General features: G+C 42.4%; 1 protein-coding gene across 2 annotated transcripts in view; it reads right to left on the reverse strand.

Moving 5' to 3' along the window:
• The window catches only part of TICRR (TOPBP1 interacting checkpoint and replication regulator), a 54,878-nt gene that overhangs the window by 1,704 nt on the left and 33,655 nt on the right, over nucleotides 1-19,519 (reverse strand). For both annotated transcript variants that reach the window (XM_021940848.2, XM_031668351.1), the window contains exons 15-21: nucleotides 17,734-17,880; nucleotides 10,224-10,314; nucleotides 8,340-8,398; nucleotides 6,392-6,526; nucleotides 4,728-4,885; nucleotides 498-2,661; nucleotides 223-348 (exon numbers count right to left, since the gene is read on the reverse strand). In XM_021940848.2, the coding sequence (XP_021796540.2) occupies nucleotides 223-348; nucleotides 498-2,661; nucleotides 4,728-4,885; nucleotides 6,392-6,526; nucleotides 8,340-8,398; nucleotides 10,224-10,314; nucleotides 17,734-17,880 (2,880 nt within the window). The remainder of the gene's footprint in view (nucleotides 1-222; nucleotides 349-497; nucleotides 2,662-4,727; nucleotides 4,886-6,391; nucleotides 6,527-8,339; nucleotides 8,399-10,223; nucleotides 10,315-17,733; nucleotides 17,881-19,519) is intronic.

Genomic DNA, 19,519 nt, shown 5'->3' on the forward strand with positions numbered 1-19,519 from the left:
ACCAAGGAATTTTAGTAGGATTTTGAGGGGGCTTCTGTTCACATGCACACAAGCTAACGTGGAGTTTCTCTGGAAAGGGCACACATGACACTGTAGGCACGAAGTCACCTATCCCACACTTTGCACTCTCCAGAGCTCCTCTAGAATCAAGCTGCCTGGCAACCCTGATGAATTCAGAGAGTCTCCCATAAGAAAGGGTCCTAGACTTTCAATAAATATTACCTCTGGAGTCTTTGCTCTGAGAAGAAGGTGTTTTCCCCTGGAACAGCAGTGGAGACTGGGTCAGAGCTTGAAGGGCACTGGCAGAGAGGCAGCTCTGTACGGCACAGCTGGGAGGTGGGGTGGAGCCTAAAGAGAATCCACATGGTAAGAGCAGCATCCCCAGACCCCCAACCTGGAAGACCAGGCCTCCCAAGAAGCAACTCCCAAGTGCCTCCTTGTCAAGCACTCTGACCAAAAGAAACCATGAGGTAAGTGGGTTTCAAAAACAAACTCACCGGAAACAAACACCTCATCGTCTCCCGTGGAGGGGAGCTGCCATGCACTCCAACTTGGAGACCTCTCTTTACTCTTATTAACTTCTGAATCTTCTCTGAGGTCACAGATCCTTTTGGCTCCACAGTCAGCTTCTTCCTTGGCCAACAGGACTCTCTTCCTGGAACTCAACCCAAACTGTCCCCAGGAGGAGGCTTCCTCAGCCTTAGGCATGCCGTTCCTGGGAGGTGACTGGTCTGGGAGCTGGCACACTCCCTCGAGCTCAAAATCCTCCAAGATGGGCGTCTTGTGGATGCTGAGTTCGAGGCTGTGGTCCTTGCCCTCTGACTCCAGCAGTGACAGGCTCCCAGGAAGGTCTGCACTGACCTCACCCCTCCCAGAAGAGGAGCCGGCGCCACAGCCCACCGCCCTCTTCCTCCTGGGCCAGTCTTTAATTATGTCTGGAGTTGTCTTCCCACTGTGCTTGGGGGATGGTGTCCAAGGAACCCCATCTGTCTGAAATGGAGAGGGGGTACTAGAAGGGCCGTGGGTGGGGGTGCAGGCCTGGCAGATGTAGGTTTGTCCCCCGCTCTTGCCAGGCGTGCTGTGGGAGAGGCGAGGGCAGGGGGGTGACACATAGGTGGGTTCAGGTTTGCTTAAGGACCTGCTGGCCCTGGGCATGCTGAGGGCAGGGAGGAAGCTCTCCTCTCCCAGAGAGCTCTCCTCTTTGCTGAGGGGCTCAGCCTCTAACGAAGAGCTGGGGTCTATCTTTTTAATTCGAAGTTTGGGAAGACCAGAAGCTTGCATCTCCAGCTCAACCTCATAGGTCTGTGGGCTGGCAGAGTCTGTGGAATGCCAAGCTGATGCCGACAGGTTGTCTAGTTGTGCTGAAGCCTGGCACTGTCTCCCGTCTGTGGTACAGTGCATGTCACAGGAAGGCATCAGAGGAGAGCCGGGCCCACAGGAAGGAGGAGATGGGGGAATCCCAGGGTGAGACAGAGAAGACTTCTCCTCAGCATCTGCTGTCCTTAGCCCCTCACCCTCTTCCACTGATGCGACATTACTTTTCAAGTTACCAATGCCACGGTGTTCGGCTTCACTGAGGAGAGTGAGATGCTCTGTGTCACTTGTAATGAGCAAAGGAGAGGATGCATGCCAGTCACTCCTGAGACCAGGGCCTGGGTAGCTCTGTCTTTCAGGAGGAGACTGAGAGAGGCTCAGTACCTTCTGGTCACCTCTAGAGTCTGTGGGGGCAGCTGGACTGTCAGCTGTGCCAACCCCAGGAGTAGCGGAGGCATCAGGCTGACACCCCAGGATGCTCCTTCTGGGATCAGAGGTCTTTCTACACCGTTTCCCAACTTTAGAAGGAGGCGGAGGAGGGACAGTGTCCAATGTAGCTGCCTGTGAGAGTTTAGGGGGAGTTGAGGGAACAGGGCAGGAGAGAGATGCAGTTACACTGGGTGACATCTGGGGCTCTTTCCAATCCAGTTCTTCTGGTGAAGGAGACTCTATTTTAGATTTCCTAAATGGACTCTTCTTGGAAACATCACATAAAGGAGAGGTAAATAGTTTCTTTAGCGTAGCAGGTGGGGAAGAAGTCACAGTTGAATTCCCTAGTCTTTTTGGGGTTTTGATAGCTTTATCCTGTAGTTTCTGGGCTGGTTCCTCTGCCTGAGCAGCTCTGAGGACATGGGGCTGTTGGTGTGTTTGATTCTGAGGCGTGCCCATGAAGGCTGCTGCTCTCGGAGGTGTTCTGAGAGGGTCTCTGATGGGAGTCAGACACTCTCTCCTGGGCTGGGCAGTCGATGAAGTTGGTGGGGCTGGACAGGAGGGGCTTTCTGGACTGGAACTCATTGAATGTGGCCAAGTACAATTTGGCAGAAACTCAGGCGGCTGAGTACCCTGCCTCTTAGTTGTTCTTGGTGTCTTCGTTTCAAGAGAGGTACCTTCTCCTGCCTGGGTGCATCGTTTTTGAGGAGTAATTTTTGAATCCAATAGTGAGTCATGGCCGGGTGAGGAGGAGTCTTTTAAGTACTCCTTAAAAGTTGCCTGCTTTGTAGGGGTCATTTTTGCAGGGGACTTCTGCAGCCTTTCTGGAGTATACAGTGGAGTTTGTGGTGTATGAGAGAACCTTCTTGGTGTAGTTTTAGAAAAGCTCAGAGATTTCTGGTGACACTTCTTGGGAGTCTGAAAAGAGAAATGCTTATTTCAGTCCTTGAATATTATAACTCATGATCTCTGAAGTGTTTTAGTAATCTCTAAGACCAAACGGGAGATTTATAGTCAGCCAAAGGAATAGTCTAAAGATAGAAATCTCAAACAGTGACCTGTTTCCCTCTCCAAAACATGACTCGGATTTTACTTGTCCACTTTTTCTAGGACCAAACACTATCCAAGTTTAGTTTGTCCTAAGAACAATTTTAATAATCTACATATTGCTAAACCATGCTTTTTGCCTCTAATGGAATCATTCTACCACTGCAGCTACTCTCTAGCTCTTCCTTCTTTTCAGATGAGGCAGCTATTTCTGATCTTTGCCTAAAGCAGCCTCTAGAAGCCACCTCATCTGACACTCACCCTCATTCAACATGTGCTTACTGATCACCTGCTATGTGCCAGGCACTGTGTGTTGGGGGCATGGAATACACAGAATATATAAGGTGCAGCAGCAAAGATAATGTCTCAGAAAAGACACTCCCCAGTAAAAAATTTCCCTGCCTTCTTGCAAAAATATGTAGTGAAAAGCTCCAACAGGTAAGGAGATCAATGCTTATCTTTCCTACAACCTTTCTTCATCCTGTCAGGAGACTCCCAATCTAGTTGGCATTTCCTGTTCAGTGGGGCATACACAGGTGAAAATACAATGTGGCTGGCGCAGTGACAGGGACATGCAAGGGGCATCATAGAGCACAAAGAAGGGCTGCCTAACCTGGCCTGGATCAGATCTTCAAGCATGTGTGTCAGCAGGGGAAGGCAAACACAGGAGAAGTGGGTGGGGTGGTGGGGGCCTTTAGGCATAGAAAACAATACCAGCGAAGGCCTGGAAGTAAAAAGCAGCGGCTGTGTGGGCTGGCACCCAGTCTGATGTTGCTGGGAAGGTGGAGCGGGGAGGGGTGAGGCCAAAGGGAACAGACCACGGAAGACCCTGTCTGCCTGGCGGAGGAGACTGATCTTGGTTGTGTAGATCTGTGGTTTTCAAACCCTTCTCCAGAGCTCTATGTCTTTCCCAACCTCCAAGCAATTTATTGAGTTTCCAAACAAAGGTGATTATTTTTGAACCCAAGAGTTCCATTTAGGAAAACTTAAAACCTTGCTTTAGCGGACAGGGAGTCTATAGAGCTTTAGGCAAAGCGAACATTTTAAGCAAACTGAGAGGAAAGTTTCAGAAAGATCACTCTGACCTCTGGGTGGAGGATTTCCCTTTGAGAGGGAAAAGCCTGTTGAAGTGTTCCAGGAAGACCTGAATTAGGGTAGGAATTGCAGGCAGGGAGAAGAGGGGGTGGGTACAAGAGTCAGTTTGTAGGCTGGGCGTGGTGGCTCACGCCTGTAATCCCAGCACTTTGGGAGGCCGAGGTGGGTGGATCACTTGAGGTCAGGAGTTCAAGACCAGCCTGGCCAACATGGTGAAACCCCGTCTCTACTAAAAGTACAAAAATTAGCTGGGTGTTGTGGTGGGTGCCTGTAATCCCAGCTACTTAGGAGGCTGAGGCAGGAAAATCGCTTGAACTGGGAGGCAGAGGTTGCAGTGAGCCGAGATCATGCCACTGCATTCCAGCCCGTGCAAAAGAGACTCTATCTCAAAAAAAAAAAAAAAAAAAAAAAAGAGTCAGTTTGTAAATAAAATGGGCAGGACTCGACTGATTGGCTATGCCTGGGGAGAGGGAAAAGGATGACTCCAGGTTTCTAATGTTGGTGACTGGATGGGGTGGGCAATCAAACGGAAAGATGAGTGTCACACACTCCAGAAAGATATCTGTGCAGTATATAATATAAATAGTAGACGAAGCCAAGAGAATAGATGAGATCCTCTCTATCTCCTCCTCCACCGTCCCCACCGTGGCTTCAGTCAAACCTGCTGCTTGAAGTTCCCACATATCTAATAATCATTCATGTGGCTCCACCCAATCACCTCCAATCTGTAGCATTATCTAGAGATCACCCGCTTTCTTTTCCCTAATGGATTCTGAATTCCTTGGCCATGTCTCTGTGTTCCAGGAGATTATATTATTTCAAACGTTACAGAAACATTATACCTGGTAAGCTGCAGGTACCTCCGAATCCAAAGTATTTCTTGAACGCTTTTTCATTCGAGCTGAACCCTTTTCTGAGGGGCTGATCATCTCAGACATTGCCCCAAAAAGAAGACTCTTGGGAGACCGAATACTTTGGACTGGAGAATTTTCTCTTTGGTCTGCAAGTCAAAAACAGCAACATTTAATTCTTTCTCAATTCCTGTTCTTCCAATACTATTAAAACAGCCAGCTAGACGCGGTGGCTCATGCCTGTAATCCCAGTACTTTGGGAGGCTGAGGCAGGTGGATGGCCTGAGGTCTGGTCTGGAGTTCGAGACCAGCCTGGCCAACATAGCGAAACCTATGTCTACTAAAAATACAAAAAATTAGCCGGGCATGGTGGCAGGGGCCTGTAATCCCAGCTACTCAGGAGGCTGAGGCAGGAGAACTGCTTGAACCCAGGAGGTGGAGGTTGCAGTGAGACGAGATTGCGCCATTGCACTCCAGCCTAGGCAACAAGAGCGAAACTCCATCTCAAAAACAAACAAACAAGGCCAGGTGCGGTGGCTCACGCCTGTAATCCCAGCACTTTGGGAGGCTAAGGCAGGCAGATCACTAGGTCAGGAGATTGAGACCATCCTGGATAACACAGTGAAACCCTGTCTCTACTAAAAATACAAAAAAATTAGCTGGGAGTGGTGATGGGCACCTGTAGTCCCAGCTACTCAGGAGGCTGAGGCAGGTGAATGGCATGAACCTCGGAGGCAGAGCTTGAAGTGAGCCAAGATCGCGCCACTGCACTTCAGCCTGGGTGACAGAGTGAGACTCCATCTCAACAAACAAACAAAACATAAGAAAAACTCAGTCAGTTCATAAAAGAAAGAAGGCAACAATTTTTGAGAGCAACTCAGGGGAAAATCCCACCTAATTATGTCAGCAACTGCAATAACTGCTGCCTTTTTGAATTTTAGTAAGACTACACATTAACCCCAGTTCCTATGTTAGAAAATGTAGACAACTGAAATAATTTAATATGTAAATATAAAAATACATATCTTGTTGGCCGAGGCAAATGGATAACTTGACCCCAGCAGTTCAAGACCAGCCTGGGCAACATGGTAAAACCCAGTCTTTACTAAAAACACAAAAAATTAGCTGGGCGTGGTGGTGCACAGCTGTAGTCCCAGCTCCCTGGGAGGCTAAGGTGGGAGGATCACCTGAGCCTGGGCGGTTGAGGCTACAGTGAGCTGTGTTCGTGCCACTGCACTCCAGCCTGGGTGACAGAGTGAGACCTTGTCTCAAAAAAAGATAAAATAAGAAACACAAATCTATTAGCAAGCTAACCATGGACAGAAGAATGAAGAACATAAACAGAGATATCACCTTTCACTTAAGATACTGATGTGTAGGATCTGTCCATATGGGAAATTATCGGTAGGTTCCTTTTGAATAAACGAACTACCTATAACGATAGCATGGATGACCAGCTATAGGAGTCCAAGGGATGACTGATTACAAAGGTCATGGACTGTTCATCTAGTCATCACCCTGAACCTCAACTAGACATACCTATTCTACTTCTCCAACGTCAAGAAAGAAAATGCCAAATTTCACGCTTCTTTTCCCAAAAACACTTCCCACCAAGTCAGCACGGACTTGTGAAGGCAGAGGGGCCCGTATGTTACCTGACTTATCTTGCTGGAAAGAGTGGACTCTTTGCACACTTCGAGACTTTGGCTGAGATACAGAATAGAAGGAGGCAGAATGTGTCCTGCTAAATGACAACTGCTTGATTCGAGGACTTCGTCTCAAACTTATTTCTGTAAAATCAGAACCACAGTAAGTAACCAAAGAGAACTACAAGCTTGACATTTTCTCATGTTGTCCAAAAACGGGCAAAATTTACATAGTACCACATATAAGATGGAAATTCAACAAGCTATTAGCTTTAAGAGACATGTGAAGTGTCTCTTAAAAAACTAAGAGGGGTTTGATACACGGTCCCAACAAGGTATTAAAAAAACACTGACCCACTAGACTATCACCTTCAGAAGTCTTATTTACTTCCACCTTAAGAATGGTGTAGCCACCCTGACCAACATGGTGAAACCCTGTCTCTACCAAAAATACAAAAATTAACCAGGTATGGTGGTGGGCACCTGTAACCCCAGCTACTTGGGAGGCTGTGGCAGGAGAATCACTTGAACCTGGGAGGTGGAGGTTGCAGTGAGCAGAGATCATGCCACTGCACTCCAGCCTGCGCGACAGAGCAAGAGTCCGTCTCATCAAAAAAAAAAAAAAAAAAAAGAATGGTGTAGGGCAAAAACAAGTATTTATGTTAGGTTTCATATGTATATGTTACATGCATTTGTATAGAAATAATAGCAGTAAGAGTATATGCTAAAATGTTAGAGTATTTCTGAGTTGTGGAATTACCAAGTGATTTAAAATTTTTGGCTTCTCTATATTTCCTGATTTTTCCACAATAAATGTGAATTACTTGAGCAACTTAGAAGTTAGTTTTTTTAAAACCCCTCCTTCATCAGGTATATTTTTATTATTTTATTTTTTAGAGACATAGTCTTGCTCTGTTGCTAGGCTGGAATGCAGAGGCACGATCATAGCTCACTGCAGCCTTGAACTCCTGGGCTCAAGAGATCCTCTCACCTCAGTCTCCCAAGGAGCTGGGACCACAGGAGTATGCCAACACGCCCAGCTGATTTTTAAAAAATTTTTTATAGAGACAGCATCTTGCTGTGTTGCCTAAGATGGTCTCAAACTCCTGGCCAGTGATCCTCCCCACTTGGCTTCCCAAAGTGCTGGGATTACAGGCACGAACCATCACACCTGCTGCTCACCCTCATTCAACATGTGCTTACTGATCACCTGCTATGTGCCAGGCACTGTGTGTTGGGAGCATGGAATACACAGATATATAAGGTGCAGCAGCAAAGATAATGTCTCAGAAAAGACACTCCCCAGTAAAGAATTTCCCTGCCTTCTTGCAAAAATATGTAGTGAAAAGCTCCAAAAAAGCTATATATACTTTTAAAATAAGTCACCAGGCACAGTGGCTCAAGCCCGAAATCCCAGCACTTTGGGAGGCCGAGGCGGGCGGATCACGAGGTCAGGAGATCGAGACCATGGTGAAACCCCATATCTACTAAAAATACAAAAAATTAGCCAGGTGCAGTGGCGGGGGCCTGTAGTCCCAGCTACTCTGGAGGTTGAGGCAGGAGAATGGCATGAACCTGGGAGGCGAAGCTTGCAGCAAGCCGAGATCGCGCCACTGCACTCCAGCCTGGGCGACAGAGCGAGACTCCGTCTCAAAAAATAATAATAATAATAAAAAATAAAATAAAATAAGTCATAGTACTTTGTATAACACAGTTTAGCCCTCATCCTGAATTTCATATCTATTGTGTAAAAAAATATTTCTTTTCCAGGAATTCTCTCACTACCTTCTATGTAAAAGAACATTCACTTATAAATATTTACTGAGCTGCATTGTGGACTCAGAGCCGTCACAATTTCTGTAAAATATCTTAGGATATGCCAAGTAACAATACATGCAAAAAGGTTTTCATAGAAGCTGGGTAGATTGCATTAAAAACAAAAAGAGATAACACTTACCATCTCCTTTTTCAGGGGACTCTTCAACAACACCAATATCAGGACCAGGATCAGAGGACCTCGAGGAACCACATGCACAAGGATTATTCCCTACCACTTGTAATTAACACTTATTAAGGAGAGAGGCAGCTTCTCACTTAACAAGATCACAAAGATCAAGGGGTCTGATAACACCAGTGCTGGAAAAGGGCTCTCATACGTGATTATTGTCAAGCAGGAGGCTGGCCACAGTGTCTCACGCCTGTAATCCCAGCACCTTGGGAGGCTCAGATGGGCAGATCACTTGAGGTCAGGAGTTCGAGAACAGCCTGGCCAACATGGTGAAACCCCATCTCTACATACGAAAATTAGCTGGGCGTGGTGGTGTGCACCTGTAGTCCCAGCTACTTGGGAGGCTGAGGCAGAAGAATCACTTGAACGGGCAGATCACTTGAGGTCAGGAGTTCGAGACCACACTGGCCAACATGGTGAAACCCCATCTCTACAGACAAAAATTAGCTGGGCATGGTGGCGTGCACCTGTAGTCTCAGCTACTTGGGAGGCTGAGGCAGAAGAATCGCTTGAACCTGGGAGGCAGAGGTTGCAGTGAGCCGGGATCGTGCCACTGCACTCCAGCCTGGTGACAGAGCAAGACTCAGTCTCAAAAAAAAAAAAAAAAAGAAAAAAAAAAGAAAATCAGCTGGGTGCGGTGGCTCACACCTGTAGTTCCAGCTACTCTGGAGGCTGAGGTAGGTGAATCGCTTGAACCCGGGAGGCAGAGGTTGCAGTTAGCTGGGATTGTGCCACTGCACTCCAGCCTGAGTGACAGAGCGAGACTCTGACTCAAAAAGAGTGAGATGGTTAGAATGTGGCTTTGTTTTGCTTATGTTTTTTTTTTGGAAAGCAATTTTACAACATCAGAACCATAAACCCCATTAATGTATTAAAAACTTATACTAAACTATCAGACTATCACAGTAATGAGCACCAACATTCAAGTTTCTGTTTAAGAGCCTTAATTTCTGCCAATGTCTCAAGGACTTTATAAAAAATTTAATTAAAAATATATATGCCTCTGACCCACCAATTTCACTTTTTGCAATTTAACCTATAAACTTCACAAGTGTGTAAAATCCATATACAAATAATGTCAAGATGGGTTCCTGACAAAATGAAGTAGGTGTGCTTCTATTATCCTTGAAATCAAGCTAAAAACCCATGACATTATCTATACAATGAGCAGAAGACAATTCTGAAAGGCAGAGAGAAGAAGGCAGCCTGGCTGGGGACTTTGGGACTGAGGAGGGCAGTGAACTCCCTGGGTTTTCTGTTTGCTGCCTACACCCCTGTTTGCTGCCTACACCCCTAGACTGGGTGCCAGAGAAGCTGACAACTCAGGTATACCAGGAGCAGACTACAGATGCCCCAAGGAAGGAGAGCTCTCAAGCCAAAGAACTAGGAAAGGGTCAGCCAAGCAAGACAGAAAACTTTGAGACAATAATTGCCCTACTCCAACCAATCGCTGCAGAAAAAACTGCAGCCCCACCTACATCTCTGTCAGCAGAGGCCGATTTGGGATCCCAGACTTCCACCTTCCCCATGTTCACAGATGAATGGATTTAAAAACCGTGGAGTATCTATTCCATGAAATACTTCTCAGCAATAAAACAGGATGAACTATTGCATGCAGCAACATGGATAAATCTCAAAATAATTGAGGCCAGACAAGTGTACATTTTATATGGTTCTCCTGCTCCCATGGAGAGCTTATAGACTGCTCTTTGGTTTTAAGCAGCATAGTTAAGATTTAAATCATGAAGGTCAAGAGAAGCCAAGTAGTGGCCCACAAGGTCGCTTTGAGGTGGTGTGGGTGTATGAAGAAGCCTGGATGGGGATGTCACTCACCTGCCCTTGATTTGTCTATGCAACAGCCTTTTGGAGATCTGCTTATGCACTGGAGTCTCGGCCACACTCTTAGTCAGCAGTTTGTGATAACCTAAAATGTAAAAACAGCTTAAATCATAAATTTCATTTAACCTCATCAAGAAGCAGCAGTAAGGCCAAGGGAGCAGTTTGAACTTCTGTATGGCTTATTACCTAGCTGGAGAGGATCTTAATGGTCTTTGGGCTAAGTTCTGTGGTTACAGGACTCAACATGATAGAAGTTTGTCAGCACTATTAGAGATTAAAAAATGACATAAGGGCTGGGCGTGGTGGCTCACGCCTGTAATCCCAGCACTTTGGGAGGCCGAGGCAGGTGGATCATGAGGTCAGGAGATCGAGATCATCCTGGCTAACACGGTGAAACCCCATCTCTACTAAAAATACAAAAATATTAGCCGGACGTGGTGGCAGGCACCTGTAGTCCCAGCTGCTGGGGAGGCTGAGGCAGGAGAATGGCGTGAACCCAGGAGGTGGAACTTGCAGTGAGCCGAGATCACGCCACTGCACTCCAGCCTGGATGATAGAGCTGGACTCCATCTCCAAAAAAAAAGACATAAGACAATCTAAATATAGGCTGGGCACAATGGCTCATGCCTGTAACCTCAGCACTTTGGGAGGCTAACAAGGGCGGATCACTTGAGGTCAGGAGTTCAAGACCAGCCTGGCCAACATGGTGAAAGCCTGTCTCTACTAAACATACAAAAATTAACTAGGTGAGGTGGCATGTGCCTATAAGCCCAGTTACTTGGGAGGTTGAGGCAGGAGAATCACTTGAATCCAGGAGGCAGAGGTTGTAGTGTGCCAAGATCATGCCACTGCACTCCAGCCTGGGCGACAGAGGGAGACTCCATCTCAAAAAAAAAAAAGGACAATATAAGTATAAAATTTTATCTCATAAGCAATTCTGAAAAAATGAAAACTGCTCACTTGTTAAGACTAACACCTAATTGGTGGTTCTAGTATTTATGATTAAATGAAATATGTGAAAATGCTGATATGCCACATAAATGTTAATTATTAAGATAAACCTAGGTGGCACAAAATTTCTCAGCAGAGTAGGCAGCCAAGCTACTTATGAGAGGACTGATTTTAAAGTGAGCTTAAAATGACTTGTAAAGAAGAGTGATGCCAGTAAGAATGGTGAGGTAAGGACCTCTGAACACTCTCCTCCATAAAGGAACAGAGATCACTGGGAAAAATGGTCAAAAATCAACTTTTCCAGAACTCTGAACATTAACTAAAGGTTTGCAACAATCTAGGGTGTATTTGTTCAAGAAAAATGGTTGAATCTCAGGAAGCTTTAACTTGCCTTAGTCCCCACCCCTTCCCCCTAGCTTTAAAAATCAACTGCCCATAATCACAGTGAAAACCAACAGCCCAGCAGCCTCTGGACAGGGCAGAATGGGGCTGGAGCTCCTCCAAAATTCCATTCTCAGATAACTGTCATCCATTAACCTGTCAGGCAGTTCCCTGTAGAATCCTACTCGAATCGAGGCTTGTCTTGATTTGACCTGAATCAGAACAGGTCAACCACCTTTTTCCCTGACAGCATTTACTGAAAACGATCAGCAGCAACTGTTAAATGTCACAGCTGCCTGGGGTGGTGGTAACATTTGGTGCAATAACAAGCTGGCCAAAAGTTTAACTGGGAAAATTGGGGAATGAGACATCACAGGGGACTTTGCAAACCTCTGATGACATTCTTAGGCATCCAAAAGTCCACACACATGTGTAGCACTGTGCATGTGCCAAGGATAGACTTGAGAAGCCTGTAAGCTGCCACCTATGGCTAACCTTGAGGCTCTGGCAAAACAGAAAGTGAAGTGGAATTCTAAACTGCCTGGCTGAGTGTTGAAGGCATAACCCAACACACAAAGAGCCCCTCAGCAGGGGCTGTGAAACTTATGGGTTCCAGGCATTTAAGGAAATCTCTGTCCAATCATTAGCTGACCACTAAGACAACTGAGCAGAGGCTTTAGTGGCCACACATGACAAATAATACAAAATTTAAACAAATAGTTCAGAAAAGTCACTAAGCAAAAACAACAACAAATCCTGGCAGGGGTGGGGTGGGTCTGATTGTTAGAGCTGCCTCATTATATTGTTTAAAATATCCATGCTGGGTGCAGTGGCTCATGCCTGTAATCCCAGAACCTTGGGAGGCTGAGGCAGGCGGATTGCTTGAGTTCAGGAGTTCAAGACAAGCCTGGCCAACGTGGTGAAACCTACATCTTTACAAAAAAATACAAAAATTAGCCAAGAGTGGTGGTGTATGCCTTAGTCCAGCTAGCTACTTGGAAGGCCAAGGGGGTGGGAGGATTGCTTAAGCCAGGAAGCCAGGGAGGTTGAGGCTACAGTGAGCTGAGATTATACCACTGCACTCCAGCCTGAGTGACAGAGCAAGACTCCCCATCTCAAAAAATAAATAAATAAAATAAAATAAAATAATATAAAACAAATCCAGTTGTCAACAAAATTATGAGTCATGCAAAGAAACAAAACACAAAAGTATGGCCCATTCACAGGGGAAAAAAAAAAAATCAGCAATAGAATCTGTCCCTGAGAAAAGTCCAGACATTGAACTTATTAGAACAAGACTTTAAATCAGCTGTTTTAAATATGTTCAAATAACTAAAGAAAATCATATCTAAAGATCTAAAACATGAGTCCAATGACTTGCCAAACAGAACATCAACAGACGGAAATCGTTAAAAAAAAAAAAGCAAATAGAAATTCTAGAGTTAAAAAGTATAACAAAAATGAAAAGTAGATTTGAGGTGGCAGAAGAAAGAGTCAACAAATTTGAAGACAGGTTAATTGAGATAATCCAGTCTAAGGAAAATAAAGACAAAAGAATGAAGAAAAATGAACAGAGCTTCAGACACTTGTGACATCATCAAGCGCAACAACACACACATACCAGAAGTCCAGAAGGAAAGGATAGAAAGGAAGAGGTAGAAAGAATATTTGAATAAATATTCGCTAAAAATGACCCAAATCTGATGAAAGACACTACACATCTAAGAAACTCAATACAAGTAGAATAAAGTGAAAGAGACCCAAACCCAGACAAATCATAATCAAACTACCAAAAGTGAAAAAGAGAAGATCTTGAAAGGAGTCAGAGAGCAGCTATTCATTGTGTATAGATCCTTGATGAGATTAGCAGCTGCTTTCTCGTCAGAAACAAAGGACAAAAGGCAGTGTGATGACATACTCAAAGTACTGAGAAAAAAAAGACTGTCAACCAGGAATTCTATACCCAATAAAAGTATTCTTCAAAAATGAAGAAGAAATCAGCACATTCTCAGATTGAAACAACATAAAACAGAATTTGTCATTAGCAGACCTACCCTATAAATAATACTAAAAGGAGTCCTATGGGCTGAAAGGAAAGGGCACTAGGGTAACTCAAATCCACATAAAGAGTTAAACAGCACTGGTAAAGGTAACTATACAAGAAAAACATTATAAAAGTGATTTTTATTTGTAACTGTTCCCACCTGTTATTTAAAAGACAGAGTAATGATTATAAATCAGTGTTGATGGGCATACAATGTATAGATGTAATTTGCATGACAATAGAGAACTAAGAAGGGATAGTCAGAACTACACAATAGCAAAGTTTTTATAAACTATCAAAGTTAAATTGGTATCAATGAGAACTAGGCTGTTATAAGTTAATATCATAATTGTAATCTCCAGGGGGAGTGAGGTTGATGGAGAAGAAAGCTCTAGGAGTCAGTCCCTCAATCAAAATAACTAGTAAACTAGAAAAAAAGATCAGAATTCACTATTTTGGAACCTCTGAACTTGATTGAATACTTTTTAATAACCTGGGAAGTGCTTGATGATGGGAGAGGCTGCTGATCTTTAGGAAGGGAATGATGTGCATGTGCGTGAACTCAGCCCTGCTGTAGCTATTGGGATAGCAGCCCACATTCCAGGAGCAGCTGGTTGGTGCTAGGGCAGACAGTGAGGACCTGGTCCTCCAAAAATTGGGGGTTACATGCTTTGGTCAATCAGGCAGATTCCTGTAGGAGCAGTGCACACACTGCCTTGGTTTTAGCTGTCTTAGGCTACAGTGGGTTTCTCCCAATTATCAGAAGATTAAGGGACAGACACACCTTCCCCCCACTCCTTTCTTGAATCAGACATTTAAGGAAATCCTTCTTAGGTCATTGGCTGACCACAGAGATAAAAGACAGAAACTTCAGTGACCACACGTAACAAGGTATACATACTTTACACAAATAGTTCGGAAAAGGCACAAATGAATAGCTGAAGTCCTTAATAAGCAAAGAATAGGAATCCCTGAGGGGTGACAGAATCTGACCTCCACGCAGTTACCACATTATAATATCCCTAATAACTAGTCCTCAACAAAAAATTACAGAGTGTACAAAGAAGCAGGAAAGTATGGCCTATTTACCAGAAAAGAGAATTTGGCAGAAACCGTCACTAAGGAAGCCAAGACATTGGAATTACTAATCAAGGATGTTAAATCAACCTCTCTAAATACACACAACGAGCTCACTTAAACCATATATTAAGAAACTAATGGAAATCAGGAAAATAATGTATGAACAAAATGAGAATATCAATAAAGCAATAGAAATGATAAAAAAGAATCCAGTAGAAGTTCTGGAGCTGAAATGAAAAAATTAACTAGATGGGTCAACCACAGATTTGAGCTGGCAGAAGAATCAGTGAACTTGAAGATAAGGTAATTGAAATTATCCAGCCTAAGCAGAAAGAAAAAACAATTTAAAAAAAAGAACAAAGTCTGAGGGACCTGTAGGACACTGTCAAGTGTACCAACACATACATCATGTGAGTCCAACAAGGAAATGAGACCAAAAGCAGCAGAAAATTTTTTGAAGAAATAATGGTTAAAAGCTTCCAAAATCTGATGAAAGACATGAACATATACATCCAAGAAGTTCCATGAACTCCAAGCAGAATAAACTCAAAGAGATTTACACTGAGACACATTGTAGTTGAAGTGTTGAAACCCAAGGACAAAGAGAGAATCTGGAAAGCAGCAATAGAGAAGCAGCTTAATAAGATTAATAGTTGATTTCTCATGAGAAATTTGGGAGACCAGAAGGCAGTGGATGTCACATTTGAAGTTCTGAAGGGGGAAAAAAAAAAACTGTCAACCAAAAATTCTATGTCCTTCAGGAATAAAGTCGAAAGTAAGACATTTCCAAACAGATAAAAGCTGAGGGAGTTCATAATCAGTAGACTTACCCTATAAGAAAAACTAAAATGAAAGGTACTAGACAATAACTCAAAGCCACAAGAAGAAATAAAAAGCAATGGTAAAGGTAACTACATAGATAAATATAAAAGCCAGCATTATGGTAATTTTGGTTTTTTTTTAATCCTATTTAATTTAAGTCTGTATTAACAGGTACACAGTGTATAAAGATGCAGTCTACAACAATATAAAGAAGGAGAGACAGAAATATATAGTAGCAGAGTGTATATTATTGAAAAGAGGTTGGCTTTATTCATAAAGCCAGGTTCATTTAAGCTTAAGATGCTAATTGTGATCTCCAAGGTAACCACTGAGAAAACAACTTAAAAATATACAGAAAAAGAAAGAAGGGAATTAAACTAGTACACTACAAAAAATCAGCTAAATACAAAAAACAGGAATTGAGGAATTGAGAAACAAAAAGGCATAAAACATAGAAAATGACAGTTGTTCCTTATTAGTAATTACATTCATAGAAGTGGATTAAGCACTGCAATTGAAAAGCAGAGATAGGCGGAATGGATTAAAAAAACATGATCCAACTCTATGAGGTCTATAAGATATTTAATTTAGATACAAAGACACTAAGGTTGAAAGTAAAAGGACAATGAAAGATATCCTATGCAAAAGAGCTGGTGAGTGGGGAGCTGTATTATTGTCAGACAAAACAGACTGTAAGCTAAGAAAGGTTACAAAAGACAAACTACATTACCTACTGGTGAGAAGTTTCACTGATCAAGAAGACATAATAATTATTAACATATATACCTAAGAACAGAGTCTCAAAATACAAGAAGCAGAAATTGACAGAACTGAAGGGAGAAATAAACAATTCAACAGTAATAGCTGGAGACTTTAATATGCCACTTTGAATAATGAATAAACAATAAAACAGAAGCTCAACAAGGAAACAGAAGACTTGAATAATACCATAAATCAACTAGACCAAACACACATCTACAGAATCTTTCATATTCTTCTCAAGCACACATTAAACATTCTCTAGAGTAGACCAAATGTTAAGCCATAAAATAAGTCTCAAGTTTCAAAAGACTGAAATCATACAAAGTATGTTTTACAACAATAGAATGAAACTAGAATAGAGAAGAGAATTTAGGAAATACATGTATGTGGAAATTAATGCACTCCAAAATAACCAATGGATCAAAGAAGAAATCACAAGGGAAATTCGAAAATATCTTGAGATGATGAAAACAAAAACAAATCATATCAAAATTTATAGGATATGCCTAAAGCAGTGCTTTATTAAAAAAGATCTCAAATCAATAGCTTAAACTTCACCTTAAAAAAGTAGAAAAATAGCAAACAAAAACCAAAGCCAATAGAGGGGGAAAAAAATGAAACTGAGATTAGAAAACCAACAGAGGCTAGACGTGGTAGCTCACACCTGTCTCAGCACTTTGGGAGGCTGAGGTGGGCAGATCACTTGAGGTCAGGAGTTGGAGACCAGCCTGCTGAACATGGTGAAACCCTGTCTCTACTAAAAATACAAAAATTAGCCGGGCGTGGTGGCGCATGCCTATAATCCCAGCTACTGGAGAGGCTGAGGCAGGAGAAGCGCTTGAACCTGGGAGGCAGAGGTTGCAGTAAGGCGAGATCACGCCACTGCACTCCAGCCCAGGAGACAGAGTGAGAGAGATTCTGTCTCAAAAAAAAAAAAAGACAAAGAAAACCAATAGAGAAGAATCAATAAACCAAAGTAAATTCTTTGAAAAGATTAACAAAATTGACTGGGTGTGGTGGCTCATGCCTATAATCCCAGCAACTGTGGGAGGCCGAGGAGGGCAGATCATTTGAGCTTGGAGTTTGAGACTAGCCTGGGCAACATGATGAGACTCTATCTCTACAAAAAAATACAAAAAATTAGCTGGGTGTGGTGGTGTACACCTGTAGTCCCAGCTACTTAGGAGGCTGAGGTGGGAGAATCACTTGAGCCTGGGAGGTGGAGGCTGCAGTGAGCCAAGATTGTGCCACTGCACTCCAACCTGGGTGATAGAGGAAGACCCTGTCTCAAAAAAAAAAAAAAAAAAAAAATAGATTAACAAAATTGACAAATCTTTAGCTAGACTGAAAGAAAAAAGAGGGAAGAAGACTCAAATTACTAAATCAGGAAAGAAAGACAGTACATTACTACCAATCTTACAGAATAACTTTTTCCTTTTTTCTAGCTATTCTGAAATGTGGTACCTTTGTTCTTCTTGAAGTTGTCAAGTTTATCCTCTAGACCTTCCACAGCTGACACAGAATGGCTTCTAGGCAATCTCCGCTTTAGTGATCTCTTTGAAGGGGAACGCAATTCCTGGTTGAAAAGATTTCTTCGTACTTTGGTCACTTCTGAAAGCATTAAAAAAAAAAAGGAAAAAGAAAAAGCCAAAGATTATCATCAATTAATGCCATATCTGAGAAAAGAAAGATAACCAAAACAGAGAAGCTTCTTAAGGAAACTACTCTACAGATTGCTATTGTCACATATGCTAATAAGGTTTCCTTAAATAGCACATTCCCATAATGCATTAAAAATATCTACTTTTGCAAATTAAAAAAAATTTTATATGTTATTTTGCATGAGGTAGGGGGTACAATGTCATTCTTTTGCATGTGGATATCCAGTTGTCTCAGCATCATTTGTGCAAAAGACTATTCATTCTCCATCAAATTGTCTTGGTACCCTGAATATCAGTTGACCATAATAAATGCTAGTGCTAATTTCTTTTTTAAAGGCTAGATAGAATTCAGCAGTGAAACCTTCTACTCCTGGGCATTTCTTTGTGAGTAGTTTTTTGATAACTAATTCAAACTTTTTACGTGTTATAGATCTACTCTGATTTTCTATTTCTTCTTGAGTCTGTTTTTAGTAGTTTGTATCTTTCTAGGAGTTTGTCCATTTCATCTAGGTTATCCAAAGTGTTGGTATACAGTGGTTTGTAGTATTCCATTACGAATTCAATTTAAATCTAACTTCAGGAACACGAGGAAGGCCCACACCACTTAGTAAGTTAGAAACTTTACTCATTGTAAAATGGACATAATTCTTAAGTAAGAGGATGGCTAACAGAGGTCATGATCCTTTTAATATATCCCATGTTATGATTATTCTTCTCATTTTGGACCTTTTTGCTGCTGTGTATTCAGCTCAGCATTGAGCAGAGAACTGATCTTTTCAGTTCTACAGATTTCTTTCTTCTTCTTCGGACTACTTTACTAAGCTGCTGGGACATTTTAAATTTTATTCTTGACTCCAAAGCATGAAAGTTCTGATCATCTAGACTCAAAGTTAGAAAAAATAGCTGAAAAGTCAAGAAGTACTTGGCAAATCTAGCCAGACGATACCTTAATCTTAAGATAGCCTAGTGGAAGTGGTTCAAAAATTCACCAAGGGTGAATTCTTCAAAGATTAATCATTTAAACCCAAACCAAATAATCTAGCATCCACAAACTGGGAGCAACCCTTGTGTTTACCCATCAATGACATAAAGGTTCATATTAAGGTTATTAAGGACATCAATAACACACACCAAAGTTTTAAAAATTGTTTCCCTATCTCCATTATAAGAGTTCCTGTTACCTAACTTAGGCTGTTGGTGAAATTGATTTATGACCTGAAAGCCAAATTTGGTTTGTTATTCTCTATTTTCCCAATGTTTTGAAAAGTTTAATATCTATAGAAAATTTCAAATAATAATAAAATTAAACATATGCCCATCAATAAAGTTCACCAACTGACAATATTTGTTTTCTCCTTCCTTCTCTCTATATGTACATTATTCCCCTAAACACTGGAGAGTAAGTTGCAAACATCGCAACTGTTCACTTCCTAAAGGTCAGCATGTATCTCCTAAAAACAAGGATGTTCTCTTCCATAACCCCAATGACATTATTACACTCAAAATATCTTTAACATTGATACAATATTATCTAGCATACATCGCTTCTTCAAATTTCTCTAGTTGTCTCAATAATATCCTTTCTAGTA

This window comes from Papio anubis, chromosome 7 (genome assembly GCF_008728515.1).
Source record: "Papio anubis isolate 15944 chromosome 7, Panubis1.0, whole genome shotgun sequence".
NCBI lineage: Eukaryota > Metazoa > Chordata > Mammalia > Primates > Cercopithecidae > Papio > Papio anubis.